Consider the following 15,943-nt stretch of genomic DNA (forward strand, 5'->3'; position numbering starts at 1 on the left):
TTTAAATGCATTAATAATCAAATAACTCTAGTGAATTTGTACATAAACCTGTTATATAACTCATGTACAGTGAACTTAAAAATACATTTCCTAAAATATCGCATAGAATATGTATGGCTTCAGAAGAAAGAACACAAAATCCAATATTTGGTTATGAGGCATTCTCTCTCTCTCTCTCTCTCTCTCTCTCTCTCTCTCGTAGAGATAATTTAAATCCGTTTGTACGAATTTTACTTATATATTTTTCATCAAAAATTATCTACTGGCATGTATAAACAGGACTAAAACAATTTAAATCATACGCTTAAGACGGAATTATGAATGGGTTAATATCCAAAAAATAACTTTCAATGTTTGCTTAAGAAGTTAAACATGTCAGAGGAAAAACAGGCAGTTTGATACACTGTACGTTATAGGAAGCCTTCGCACGAAAGAAATATAAAAATAAAAATATTACATGGTTTCGATATATACAAATATCTAAATTTCTTTCATTGTAATTGTTTTTCGTATTTCGTCCATAAAAGTTATGAATGGACTTGTCAGGATATACATCATAAAATAGTCATAATAGACTTGTCACAATACAATTTAAAAACTAGTCATGAATGGACTTGTCAGGATATACACCATACAAAATTAGCCATGATTGGACTTGACAGGATATACACCACACAAAATTGGGCATGAACTTATCAGGATATACATCATAAAAATAGTCATAATAGACTTGTCACAATACACTTTAAAAACTAGTCATGAATGGACTTGTCAGGATATACACCATAAAATAGTCATGAATAGACTTGTCACAATACACTTTAAAAATAAGTCATGAATAGACTTGTCACAATACACATTAAAAGCTAGTCATGAATGGACTTGTCAGGATATACACCATCAAAATCGGTCATGAACTTATCAGGATATACATCATAAAAATAGTAATGAAAAGACTTGTCAGGATATACACCATAAAAAATGAGCCATGAGTGGACTTGTCAGGATATATACCATACATTTAGTAATGAATGGACTTGTCAGGATTACACCATAACACTGGCCATGAATGGACTTGTCAGGACATACACCACATAATTAGCCATGAATGGACTGGTCAGGATTACACAATAAAATTGAACATGAATGGACTTGTCAGGATATACACCATAAAACTGGTCATGAATGGACTTGTCAGGACATGCACTATATAATTAGTCACGAATGGACTTGTCACGCTTACATTATAACATTGTCTCAAGATTAATGTATAGTGGTTGAGTGAAAATATACAAATAAGAAATTACATGATATAGATGCATTTTGTAGATATAATCCATTTGTCTCAGTAATTGAGCAAACCATAAATACACATTTACATCAGATAGATAGGTAGGCAAATAAATCGATAGTTGTTATGTATTTGTTCTAGCCCGAGATCGGGTTTCTGTCAAATTTGTGGACGAGAATATTTTGAAGGTGTAATGTCTCTTTTTATTTGTTTAATTTATTGTTTAAATGGCATTTTTTTAAAACACATCATTGTCTATTATCGTGCCAAGGAAATGGGAGCTAAACGTCTATCCCCAAAACACACCGAACACAGACTGGCCGTGGCGGGTATCGAACCCGCTACTTTTGGATTACGAGTCCAACATTCAAATAATTGAGCACCACGCGGCTTGTCTGATGGTACATGTCTGATAAATAAACTTAAGCAACTTTTGCATTGATTTTAAATGGCAGTAATAATCCTATACAAAAACTAAATACTATTGTGTTTTTTTTGTGTCACTCGTATCTTGTGAGGAACATTACTTGTATATATTCTAAAGCAACAGATTCAGTAGCCTATAGACTAAGTTTATCGTGTTCAGCTTCTCGCTTTTTGTGTTTTTTAAAAATAAAATAAAAATTACTATATTGACAAGGCTGATTGTTGTTTTCGATCTGTTCAGGAAAATTACTTTGGTTTAAAAAGAGGAATTATTCCATAAACCATGATAGACCTTAATTAGGAGTTTGGGCATCATAAGAGATTTGTGAGTTTTGAAATAATACAATTTTCATCACTCAGATTAAACCTGGAAACAAATAGGAGAATTATATTAATAAATTTGGTGTACCGTCTCACCTACCGAGGAGACGCAGTGAGCATACCCATTGGTCATTGAGAATCATCACGATGACGCAAGTCCTTCTCGCAAGTCACACAACATATTTGTAATCAAAACCCTTTATTTGTTAAATACGTTCATTGAATGAGGAGGGAGATAAATATTTGTTCATTTGCTACACTATTGCTTTATATTGCTCGGATTAATGGCTTAATTATTTTTGTTTATAAATAACGTCGACTGAATGAAGAAATTTAAAAGAAAAATTCATGAATGGATATAGTACAAAAAAATACAAGAAAAAAAAACTAGCTTAAGGGAGGTAACTGAGCAAACACTTCGCACAAAGGTTACAAAATAAGACGATGTAGTTTGATGGAATGTCTTCCTTGAAACAAATACGTCAAACATACGCGAATATTATAGCAAGATTTATTTTAAATGTTTTCTTTTTTTTAAAAACTCGCATCACTAAAACGTAAATTCACGAAAATATTTTGTATTTATTATGTACTTAAGACGGAAATATAACAAATTATTGGAGAAATGTTTTTGCCCTATCTCATAATTCCTATAATGTTCACATACAAAAATATATGCTTATGTTGTAACATGTAAAGGAATATCAGTTGATATAAAAAAATATTTACCGATTATTTTCGATATTTCACTCTATCCTATATAAAACATACATGATATTTTCTTGTACTTTGTTAATACTGGATACATTTCATCCAATATATTGTCATGCACCAACATATCATATATAATACACGATGAAATATATCCTGTATCAATGCAAGAAAGGAAAGTATCCTTTAAGTATGGATGGATGGGTGGATGGATGGACGGATGGATGGATAGATAACCAATCACATCTGTCTGACATTAATATTTATTCATAACCATGTGTATAATAATATACAGCCATTTTCAAATCTGCTTCTAAATGTAGAAATGTGCCTTAAATGTTTCGCAAACAATTAAAATAAATCTTTTAAAATTTGCATGTTCCTACATATGTTTTCTCCAGTGGATAAAAATACTGTGCCAGCTAGTTCATGCAACGATTATCTGACTTGGCCATTAGAGTTCAAGCAATGCTGATCTGACTTGGACCTTGTAATTCATGCAATGATGATCTGACTTGGGCATTAGAGTTCACGCAGTGATGATCTGACTCGACCATAAGAGTTCATGCAATGATGATCTGACGTAGCCCTCACAGAAAATGCACTGATAATCTGGCATGGTCATTAGAGTTAATGCAATGATGACCTGACTTAGCCCTTACATTTCATGCAATGATGATCTGACCTGGCCATTAGAGTTCACGCAATGATGATCTGACTCAACCATAAGAGTTCATGCAATGATGATCTGACTCGGCCATGAGTTCATGCAATGATGATCTGACTCGGCCATGAGTTCATGCAATGATGATCTGACATGACCCTTACAGGTCATGCAATGATAATCTGACTGGCCTTTAGAGTTCATGCAATGATCTGACTTAGCCCTTACAGTTCATGCACTGATGATCTCACTATACCCTTACAGATTATGAAATGATGATCTGACACTTAGCCCTCACAGTTCATGCAATGATTATCTGACATGGCCCTTACAGTTCATGACCTGACTTAGCCCTTAGAGTTGATGCACTGATGATCTGACTTTGCCATTATAGTGTATGCAATGATGATCTGACCTAGCCGTTACAGTTCATGCAATGATGATCTTACGTGGCCCTTTGAGTTCGTGCAATGATGATCGGAATTGGCCATCAGAATTCATGCAGTGATAATCTGCCATGGCCGTTAGAGTTCATGCAATGATGATCTGACTTGGCGCTTACAGTTCATGCAATGATGATCTGACATGGCTATTAGAGTTTACACAATGATGATCTAACATGAACCATTAGAGTTCATGCAATGATGATCTGACATGGCCCTTACAGTTCATGCAATGATGATGTGACTGGCCTTTAGAATTCATACAATGATCTGACTTAGCCCTTACATTTCATGCAATGATGATCTGACATGGCCCTTACAGTTCATGACCTGACTTAGCCCTTAGTGTTGAAGTACTGATGATCTGACTTTGCCATTATAGCTAATGCAATGATGATCTGACGTAGCCCTCTGAGTTCAAGCAATGTTGATTTGACTTGGTCATCAGAGTTCATGCAATGATAATCTGACATGGTCATAATAGTTTACCCAATGATGATCTGACATGAACCATGATAGTTCATGCAATGATGGTCTGACTTGTCCCTTACAGTTCATGCAATGATTATCTGACATGACCATTAGTGTTCATGCAATGATGATCTAACTTTGCCCTTAGAGTTCATGCAATGATGATATGACATGGCCCTTACGGTTCATGATCTGACTTAGCACTTACAGTTCATGCACTGATGATCTGACATGGCCGTTAGACTTCATGCAATGATGATCTGACTTAGCCCTTACAATTCATGCAATGATGATCTGACGTAACCCTTCCTTAAAGTTCACGCAATGATGATCTGATATAGTCCTTTGGGTTCATGCAGTGATGATCTAACTTGGCTGTCAGAGTTCATGCAATGATAATCTGACATGGTCATTAGAGTTCATGCAATGATGACCTGACTTGGCTCCTACAGTTCATGCAATGATGATCTGACATGGCCATTAGAGCTTATGCAATGATGATCTGACATGAACCATTAGCGTTCATGCAATGATGATCTGACCTGTCTCTTAGAGTTCATGCAATGATGACCTGACATGGCCATTAGAGTTCATGCAATGATTATCTGACATGACCATTAGAGTTCATACAAAGATGATCTGACATGGCCCTTACGGTTCATGATCTGACTTAGCCCTTACAGTTCATCCACTGGTGATCTGACTTGGCCATTACAGTTCATGCAATGATGATCTGACTTAGCCCTTACAGTTCATGCAATGATGATCTGACTTAGCCCATACAGTTCCTGCAATGATGATCTCACGTAGTCCTTCCTTACAGTTCATGCAATGATTATCTGACTTGGCCCTTAGATATCAAGCAATGATAATTTGACATGGCCATTAGAGTTCATGTAATGGTGATCTGACCTAGCCCTTAATGATGAGCAGACATGGCCATCAGAGTTCATGCAATGATAATCTGACATGACCATTAGAATTCATACAATGACGATCTGATTTAGCCCTTACAGTTCATGCAATGATCTGACTTTGCCACTAGAGTTTATGCGATGATGATCTGACATGGCAATTAGAGTTCATGAAATGTTGATCTGACTTGCCCATTACAATTCATGCAATGATGATCTGACATGGCCATTAGAGTTCATACAATGATGATCTGACATGGCCACTAGACTTCATGCAATGGTGATCTGACTTGGCCCTTACAGTCCATGACATGATGATCTAACATGGCAATTAGAGTTCATGCAATGAGGATCTGACTTTACCCCTTACAGTTCATGCAGTGATGATCTTACTTAGCCCTTACAGTTCATGCACTGATGATCTGACACTTAGCCCTTACAGTTCATGCAATGATTATCTGACATGGCCCTTACAGTTCATGACCTGACTTAGCCCTTAGAGTTGATGCACTGATGATCTGACTTTGCCATTATAGTTCATGCAATGATGATCTGACCTAGCCCTACAGTTCATGCAATGATGATATGATTTAGCAATTAGAGTTCATGCAATGATTATCTGACTTGACCATCATGCAATGATAATCTAACATGGCCATTAGAGTTCATGTAATGATGATCTGACTTGGCGCTTACAGTTCATGCAATGATGATGTGACATGGCCATCAGAGTTCATGCAATGATGATCTGACATGACCATTAGAATTCATGCAATGATGACCTGACTTGGCCCTTACAGTTCATGCAATGATGATCTGACATGGCCATTAGAGTTTACAAAATGATGATCTAACATGAACCGTTAGAGTTCATGCAATGATGATCTGATATGGCCCTTACAATTTATGCAATGATGATATAACTGGCCTTTAAAATTCATGCAATGATCTGACTTAACCCTTACAGTTTATGCAATGATGCTCTGACATGGCCCTTACAGTTCATGACCTGACTTAGCCCTTATAGTTGATGCACTGATGATCTGACTTTGCCATTAATGCAATGATGATGTGATGTAGCCCTTTGAGTTCATGCAATGATGATCTGACTTGGTCATCAGAGTCCATGCAGTGATAATCTGACATGGTCATTAGAGTTCATGCAATGATGACCTGACTTTGCGCTTACAGTTCATGCAATGATTATCTGACATGGCCGTTAGTGTTCATGCAAGACGATCTAACTTTGCCCTTAGAGTTCATGCAATGATGACCTGACATGGCCATAAAATTTCATGCAATGATAATTTGACATGGCCCTTACGGTTCATGATCTGACTTAGCACTTACATTTCATGTACTGATGATCTGACTTTGCCGTTAGACTTCATGCAATGATGATCTGACGTAACCCATCCTTAAAGTTCATGTAATGATGACAAGACGTAGCCCTTAGAGTTCACGCAATGATGATCTGATATAGCCCTTTGGTTTCATGCAATGATGATCTGACTTGGCCATCAGAGTTCATGCAATGATAATCTGACATGACCATTAGAGTTCATGCAATGTTGATCTGACATTGCCTTTACGGTTCATGATCTGACTTAGCCCTTGCAGTTCATGCACTGATGATCTGATGTCCCTTACAGTTTATGCAATGATGATTTGACTTTGCCATTAGATTTCATGCAATGATAAACTGACATGGCAATTAGAGTTCATGCAATGGTGATCTGACATAACCCATCCTTAAAGTTCATGTAATGATGATAAGACGTAGCCCTTAGAGTTCACGCAATGATGATCTGATATAGCCCTTTGGTTTCATGCAATGATGATCTGACTTGGCCATCAGAGTTCATGCAATGATAATCTGAAATGGTCATTAGAGTTCATGCAAAGATGACCTGACTTGGCGCCTACAGTTCATGCAATGATGATTTGAGATGGCCATTAGAGCTTATGCAATGATCATCTGACATGAACCATTAGAGTTCAAGCAATGATGATCTGACATAGCCTTTAGAGTTCATGCAATGATTATCTGACATGACCATTAGAGTTCATGCAATGATGATCTGACATGGTCCTTATGGTTCATGATCTGACTTAGCTCTTGCAGTTCATGCACTGATGATCTGACATGGCCCTTACAGTTCATGCAAGGATGATCAGACTTTGCTATTAGAGTTCATGCAATGATAATCTGACATGGCAATTAGAGTTCATGCAATGGTGATCTGACATGGCCCTTACAGTTCATGCAATGATGATCTGACTTTGCCATTAGAGTTCATGCAATGATAATTTGACATGGCAATCAGAATTCATGCAATGATGATCTGACTTATCCATTACAGTTCATGCAATGATGATCTGACTTGGCCATTAGAGTTCATGCAATGATAATCTGATATGGCAATTAGAGTTCATGCAATGGTGATCTGATTTGTCCCTTACAGTTCATGCAATGATGATCTGACATGGCCATTAATTCATGCAGTGGTGATCTGACTTGGCCCTTATAGTTCATGCAAAGATAATCTGACATGGCAACTAGAGTTCATGCAATGGTGATCTGACTTGGCTCTTACAGTTCATGCAATGATAATCTAACTTGGCCATTAGAGTTCAAGCAATGATGATCTGACTTGGCCCTTAGAGTTCATGCAATGGTGATCTGACTTGGCCCTTACAGTTCATGCAATGATAATCTAACTTGGCCATTAGAGTTCAAGCAATGATGATCTGACTTGGCCCTTACAGTTCATGCAATGGTGATCTGACTTGGCCCTTACAGTTCATGCAATGATGATCTGACATGGCCATTAGAGTTCATGCAATGATGATCTGACATGGCCATTAGAGTTTGTGCAATGGTGATCTGACTTGGCCCCTACAGTTCATGCAATGATGATCTGACATGGCCCTTACAGTTTATGCAGTGATGATCTGACTTTACCATTAGATGTCATGCAATGATAATCTAACTTGGCCATTAGAGTTCAAGCAATGATGACTGACTTGGCCCTTACAGTTCATGCAATGATTATCTGACTTGGCCCTCTTAGAGTTTATGCACTGATGATTTGACATGACCATTAGAGCCATTGCAATGATTATCTGACATGGCCATTCAAGTTCATGCAATGATTATCTGACATGACCATTAGAGTTCATGAAATGATGATCTGACATGGCCATTAGAGTTCATGCAATGATGATTTGATATGACCATTACAGTTCATGCAATGATGATCTGACATGGCATTAGAGTCATTGCAATGATTATCTGACATGGCCATTCAAGTTCATGCAATGATTATCTGACATGGCATTAGAGTCATTGCAATGATTATCTAACTCAACCTTTAGAATTCATGCAATGATTATCTGACTCAGCCATTAGAGTTCATGCAATGATGATCTGACCTGGCCATTAGAGTTTGCAGCAATGCTTACAACAAGAAGTTCTGTATAAAAAAAAACATAAACCCCAAACAAAAACAAAACAATTAAGTATTGGTATTTTGGATGTTTTGATTTAGGCTGACCATCCTTCAAGTCTAAAGACAAGAAACACATGAATCAATTTTAGCAGAGTTTATTGTTCCTCTTTCACACAGACAGTTCTATTCAAGAACACTTGTATAACAATTACATTTTCCTTCAACAACAAGTCATGAAACAATCAAATTGTTATTACTGTAACACAATTCTTTTAGTTGATGAAATCTGAATTATTTTGTCTGACATTCAACATGAGAAACTGAAAATAATTTTGTTCATATTAGAGTTTTAACAGCTATGAATGTAGATTAAAATGCATACAAAAAATGCAAAACTTTATTCAAAATCTTAAAGCCAAATTTTGCAAAACTTTATGTGCAGTAAATTTGGTCCACCAATTACCCCCCCCACAATTTCCCCATAAAATCATTAAAAAAAGAAACAAAAAAATATACAGTAAATTCAGAATCTTCATTTTTTCTCACCTTTGCTTCTAATGCCATTATTTAAAGTCTGAGTGAAGTTTTAGTGTTCTCTGGATTCTGAAAAAGGCATCCATTATCTTATAAATATTGACAAAAATGGTACTGAATAATTTTGAAGGGTATAGTGTGTTCCTTTAATTAATCCTAAGAATGCATCCAGGTAACACTAATTCAGTTTTAAATATTTTTTGAAGAAACATACAGACCCCATCAGTCTGAGTATCTATTTAACAACTACAGTAACTTAAAATTCATAATAATTTATAATGTAAACAATCATTGACCACAAATATGTCTGAATTTGAGCTTTCTTTGTTTCATGGAAGTCACGAATATGTTTTCATGAACTAAATGGAATATTATCAGAAACCACCTAAAATTAACTGCATTAATAGTTTTATGTATGTGTGCACCTGCATGTTCTTTCATAATTGTACAAACCAAACCTTACAACAACATGCATACAAAGAAGCATCAAAGAATTCCAACAATAAAATTGACAAGTCACAATGTCATCTTTGTTGCTGTCTTACATATATTTTGAGTTGTTGATCAACAGTGTTTTTCAGCAACAATACAAGATATATCAACAACAATACAAGATATTACTTCAAGCGTTTTGATGGATAATATATGAAATATTTGTTTAGTATATCATTCAAGAAGACACTAACAATGATCACAAAAATTTTCTGCTAGGGTGGCTGTTATTAGAAATTCATTAATAACTCTTCAAATAAAAACTGAAGAAAAAATTCAATTTCAGCTTGAAAACAATTGTGTGGTTATAGAAACAAACTTCTACTCATGAAAACCCCCCAAATCTTAGGCAACAGTTGGGGCGGAGGAGTGTTAGACATGTAACCCAAGAGTTGCAGGATTTATACCCACCACTCCCCAATTCCAGTCAAGGTCAGCTGCTTTTGGTATATTCTTGGGAGAGATTGCTGGTTGGTTGGTTGTTTAATGATATTTTTCAGCATATGACAGCCCAGGATATATTTCGTTATGGTTGAACCTGGAAAACCCCTTGCAAAGAATCCTGTTCCCACAGGACGCTACTGGCAAGTGTCTCACATAACCACAATGGCTGAGATTTGAACACATGTGGAAAGATGTGATAGAGATATGTAAAGGCAGGTACCTTGAGAGTTTTCCTTGGGTAAAAGACTTACCTCCCATCTCCTCCTCATGATATAGCCAAACCAAAATGCTGTTAAAACCAATAAACCAACTAAATCTCACAATTATGTTGTATCACAATACAAGCTTTTGGACTAACTGCCATTTTTCAATAAATAAAATTAAATGTAGTAGGACTTCAACAAACTGATGATTTTAGCTCCTAATTTTAACAAATTACTGTAATATATTCTATTGTTTAAAAAATAAATTCAACTTCGATATATGTTTAAAAATTTACACAAAATTCAGACATAAAATTGCACAATTTTAGCAACAAATGACTTATGAATTATCAAAGGGAGCAAATTCAATCTGTCATGAAGGTAGGGAAAGTGGGCCTTTCAGGAACCTAGTAAAATGATTTAAATATTAAGAAATTATCCCCTTAAACAATATTTCAGTAGTAATTGTTAAACGATGGAATATTTATTATATACCAGGAATTCTTCAGTAGAACAAATTATGTTCCAAAGTTCTTTTTAAGCATTTTGGAGTGGTCACTTGCTTGCTTTGACTTTCTGTATTGGGAAAGATGAACCAAATTTCCATACAGATACAGACTGTTTATGTAAAAACTTTAACTAAGAAAATTTTATACTCAGAATGAATATAAGTTGTATTGTACAAAGAGTAACCACAAATAAATAAATTGTGAATTATGTATAATTTGTACATTTATTCATATATATCCTTTCTTCCATGACTAAACTGGTCCCAAGGCATTCTGCAAAATATTAGTGAAATCTCAGTATAAAAGTATCAAGGTCTACATACTGAGCCTAATGAACTGATGTAAAATGCATGACCTTGACCCAAGGTCAAAAGGTTGAGCAAGAATATCACACAATGAACTGTCTTAGCTTCACAATGATCGATTCAAAATACGATGAAAATTCATCATGAGGCTCAAGCAATATAGGCAATAGAAAGACTCTAAAAAAAGCCTTAAAACAAATTTTCTATGACTGTGACCTTGACCCTAGAGACAACAGGGTAAGTGTGTGTCACAGAATGAATTGTCTTAGTTCCATAATGATTCATTCCCTTCTTGGACAAAATGCAAAATGGAGTTGAGGAAATATATGCATATGGATTAACTTTATCCAAAACAAAATTTCTGACTGACCTTGACCCGAAGGTTAAAGAAGCAAGCTGCATGTTGCAAAATGAACTCAAAGTTTTATAATGATTCAACATCAAGTACAAACAAAATCCATCAAGAAATTCAGTAAATATATGCAAATGAAAAAATGAACCAAAACCTTTACTGCTTATGCTTTCGTCACCAGAAAAATGAAAAAGTGGGCACTACAAACATGTGATTCATATAATTTCAACAGATCATGGGTACTTTTATACAGACACAACACCCTCAAATACTGAAAGTTTACCTGCTTACATTTGTTAAATTCTAAATGCATGTCTATCCGTTGATGTAGAATATTAGAGCTGACAATGTTCAAATGTACAACTGTTTTCTGAAATTTTATGTGCAATATTTTCATTATCTACTTCAATCAAAAAATGCGTGTAAATGTGCAAGACATTGCTGTTAGTAAGGTCAAGCCCTAGAGAAAATTGCTTTCCTTGCTTGCAATAATTGTATTCTTGTATACAACTGATAAATTTGAAAGCAATAAAAAAAAATCAAGCAGTTTATATAAAATACAAGAGATTCAGTCTTCGGTGCAAAATCCTAAAATTAAACAGCCAAAATATCTTAAATTATTCAAAAATATAGTATAAGCATTAGAAAGTCCAACTTTTCTTTTACAATAAAATCAAGTGTTCAGTTTTTAAATATACTAAAGTGACCAGGATGCTGAGCTTCCAACGAGGTTTGCTGAATAAACTAGATATGTTTTCAAAGAACAATAATGCAATGTCACATTCTTTTTATACAACTCAGTAGTCAAAGATGCACAAGAAACTGACCAGAATGCAAAACTTCATCAACATCACCAATGCATGAATGCATGGCTCGGTGACCTAATTTTGGTATCATGGCCTTGTGCTCACCAAGACAAACCAAATAAAGTTGCATTCCTTAGAAACTGGCCTTAATGCAATACCTGACCAAAGTCACTACAGAATAAAATGTAGGTCACAGTGACCTACTCTGGTAGGATGATGTTGTACTAAGATGTGGATACACATGAACATTCATGACTGTGATCAACAATGCCTGAGAATCTAACATAAAGGCAAACCTTAACTGCAGTCATTGAATTATGAAATATTGCTTTCAGACAAATAATATTGATAGGGTGGCATTGAATTCATCTAGATGCATCCACAAAAATGTCGCAGGCTTTTGAGGCCAATAATGCCTGAGAAACTGACATAAATGCAAAATATAAGCAAAGTCACTGAAATGTGAAAAATAGGTCACAGTGAACTGCCTTAGGGAAGATGGTGCAAAATGCATCTACATACCAAAATGTACAAATCGTGATTAATAATATCAGAGAAATGTACACAAGAGTAAATTTAATGACTAAAGACAATAAATCATGAAGAGCAGGTCAGATTGACCAAATTTTGGTGGAATGCCATTACACTCATCAAGACACATCTATCTACTTCGTTGCATGTATCCAGGACATACAATGTCTGAAACACTAACCTCAACATAAAACTTAACCAAATTGATGTATGAAATGTAGGTCAAAATGACCTATTTTTTAACAGACCAACCAAGACAAACAATGGCTGAGAAACTGACCTAAACCACAAACGTAACCATAGTGCGATAAATAGACTGACATGGGTAACAAACATTATATGCCCCTTCCACAATGGTGGTGGATCATTTACTTATCTTTTTTATCTAGCTCTTTTTCCTCTTAAAAAGAAAGGTCCACAATAGCAAAAATAAATAACCAAGAAGTAACATACTCTACTGAGGGAAATAACTTGACATGGTCCTACTCATGATCATATCTGTAATATACCTTAATTTCCATTTTCGTTTATGCACATTTCAGATATATATTAACTTTAGCTTTCATTTATCTGAAATGTGCATTAATTTCCACTTAAGCTTATCTTAAATATCCATTTAACTTTAAATGTCATTTCTTAACTTCTAATTTAACATTGTTCTTTTGTAGGTTCTTGAAGCAAAGAAAACTTATGCTCTTGCTTTCAATGTAAAAGACATAGCATCCTCAAATATTTTAACATAAAAAGAGTAAGAAGGGAAAGACAAATCTCCAATGACTTTGCTATGATTCTAAAACATATAAAAATGAAATACGGCCTTTTCCTTAAGTTGTCAGATTACAAAAAATGCATATTTGTAAGTGGGTTTAATAGCTTCTGACCAGACTGTTTCAATTTCTTTAATCTCTACCAATAACTTTTATTACAAACATGGCCATAAGGTATTAATTTTGTATTACTTTTTTAATTTATTCTTCATGACTATGATTTCTCAGTACTCATAAGTCTGAGGAATGTAGCTGATCCTTATTGCTCTAAATAGTAATATATATACATGCTTACAAGTCATGTTCAACTGCAGACTACAAAGGCACAGATCTGCTGTCACATAATGTGCTGACAGATCTGGTTCTGCATAGTTTGTTAGGAGTAATTAGTAGAATAAAAAAACACAGACCCTGATCTGCATGCTCAATATGCTATGGCAGATCAGGATCTTTGTTGTTTGCAGTTTGACTCAATGTATAGTATATATGATACTTTACACTAGGCAACAGATCTTTTAAGAAGCAAATTTAAACCCCGCAACAGAAAAAGCCAAATGTATGAGATCACCAAAATAATTTGTTGAAAATATAACAAATTGAAGATACTCTTTATCATAAAATGATGTTAAAGCTATAATGTTCAAGTAAGGCATCATATAAGTATTTCTTAATTTTGCACAGAGAAAGAAAATGTAACCAAAACTAATCACAGCGATTGCAAGAAGTTAAAATATTATGTGAAAATGTACAACTATAATGCTGCAATGTTTGGATTTTCGCTACATTTTGGAACTGACTGAAATCTACACATTCTCTTTCATTCACTTGAATTAGTCCTACCACACATTTCCAGTAACTGTTAACAAATCAATTAGCTTTAAGTTGACTTATTTTCAAAGAGTTTTAATATCTCTCAATTGTTTTAGTCTATTCTAGGACTTCTACATATGAAAATGACTAATTAGGATGGTGAAAAAACAAATGGCTTTTAAAAATAAAGGGCATCAAGCCAGTGCTACTGATGTCAATGAAGACTTGATTTCATCTCAACATGATTATTTTAAGGTAAAATATGCTTTCCATATATAGTTTTGATAGTGATTTAATTGCATTAAAGTAGCTAGTTCATGTGAAAACAGACAACAGCTTCACTAACTTGGTGATACCTCAAGATCAATACAGCATACATTGTTATCGTTAAGCGACTATTTTATTGAATTCAAAAAGAGACTATACAATTTAGCAAGAAATAAAACATCCAAAAAATACAAATCTTGCAGCTTTAACAATGCAATAATACACAGTATTACCTCTCACCAAGATTTAACTTCTACTGTTCAACATTTTTTAACAGAATAAAAAAAAAAATGAAATGAGTTTGTCATTGCAATGAAGATGATGAAAAGGTTATTTCTGCTGATATAAAATAACTATAGCTCTATTCGATCCCTCCAGGCCTCTGAAATAGACAATAAAAATAGTTTTGAAATATATTTGGACTTGTTTTCATTATTGTATTTATTGTTTAATCATTACTGTCATCTAAAATGAGACCAGTCTGATTGGGAAACTAAGTATTCTGAAACCCACCATATGTCTGCTTCCATATTAAGCCTGCAATGCTTTCTGTATATTACATTCAGAATGTCTTGTTTTTCTTACATTATATTCAGACTGTAATGCTTTTCTTACATTATATTCAGACTGTAATGCTTTTCTTACATTACATTCAGAATGTCTTGCTTTCTTACATTATGTCAAGTCTGTCTTGTTTTTCTTACGTTATATTCAGAATGCTGTTTGTCTTACATTATGTCCAGTCTGTCTTGTTTTATTTACATTGTATGCAGTCTTGCTTTTCTTACATTATAATCAGACTATCATGCTTTTCTTCCATTATTTTCAGTCTGTCTTGATTTCTCACATTTGAGTCAGCCAGTCTTGCTTTTCTTACATTACATTCCTACCATCTTCCTTTTCTTATATTCATTCAGTCTTGCTTTTCTTACATTATATTCAGACAGTCTTGCTTTTCTTATGTTATATTCAGTCTGTCTTGTTTTCTTACATTATATTCAGACAATCTTGCTTTTCTTACATTATATTCAGTCTGTCTTATTTACTTATATTATATTCAGACAGACTTGCTTTCTTGCATTATATTCATTATATTCAGTCTGTCTTGTTTCCTTGCATCATATTCAGATCATCTGGCTTTTCTTGCACTGCATTTTTACCAAGTGATATAAGTTACAAAACTGTATCCAGAACAAAACTGTAGCACATTTGCCAAGGAAGACATAGTGT

General features: G+C 34.6%; 1 protein-coding gene across 2 annotated transcripts in view; it reads right to left on the bottom strand.

Annotated features, from left to right (window-relative positions):
* Positions 1-8,832: 8,832 nt before the first annotated feature.
* The window catches only part of LOC149774183 (UDP-glucose:glycoprotein glucosyltransferase 1-like), a 116,558-nt gene continuing 109,447 nt past the window's right edge, over positions 8,833-15,943 (bottom strand). For both annotated transcript variants that reach the window (XM_089945710.1, XM_089945711.1), the window contains exon 41: positions 8,833-15,095. In XM_089945710.1, the coding sequence (XP_089801836.1) occupies positions 15,067-15,095 (29 nt within the window). In that variant the 3' untranslated portion in view covers positions 8,833-15,066. The remainder of the gene's footprint in view (positions 15,096-15,943) is intronic.

This window comes from Sinohyriopsis cumingii, unplaced genomic scaffold, assembly GCF_028554795.1.
Source record: "Sinohyriopsis cumingii isolate HCF-2022 unplaced genomic scaffold, ASM2855479v2 utg000400l, whole genome shotgun sequence".
Classification (NCBI taxonomy): domain Eukaryota; kingdom Metazoa; phylum Mollusca; class Bivalvia; order Unionida; family Unionidae; genus Sinohyriopsis; species Sinohyriopsis cumingii.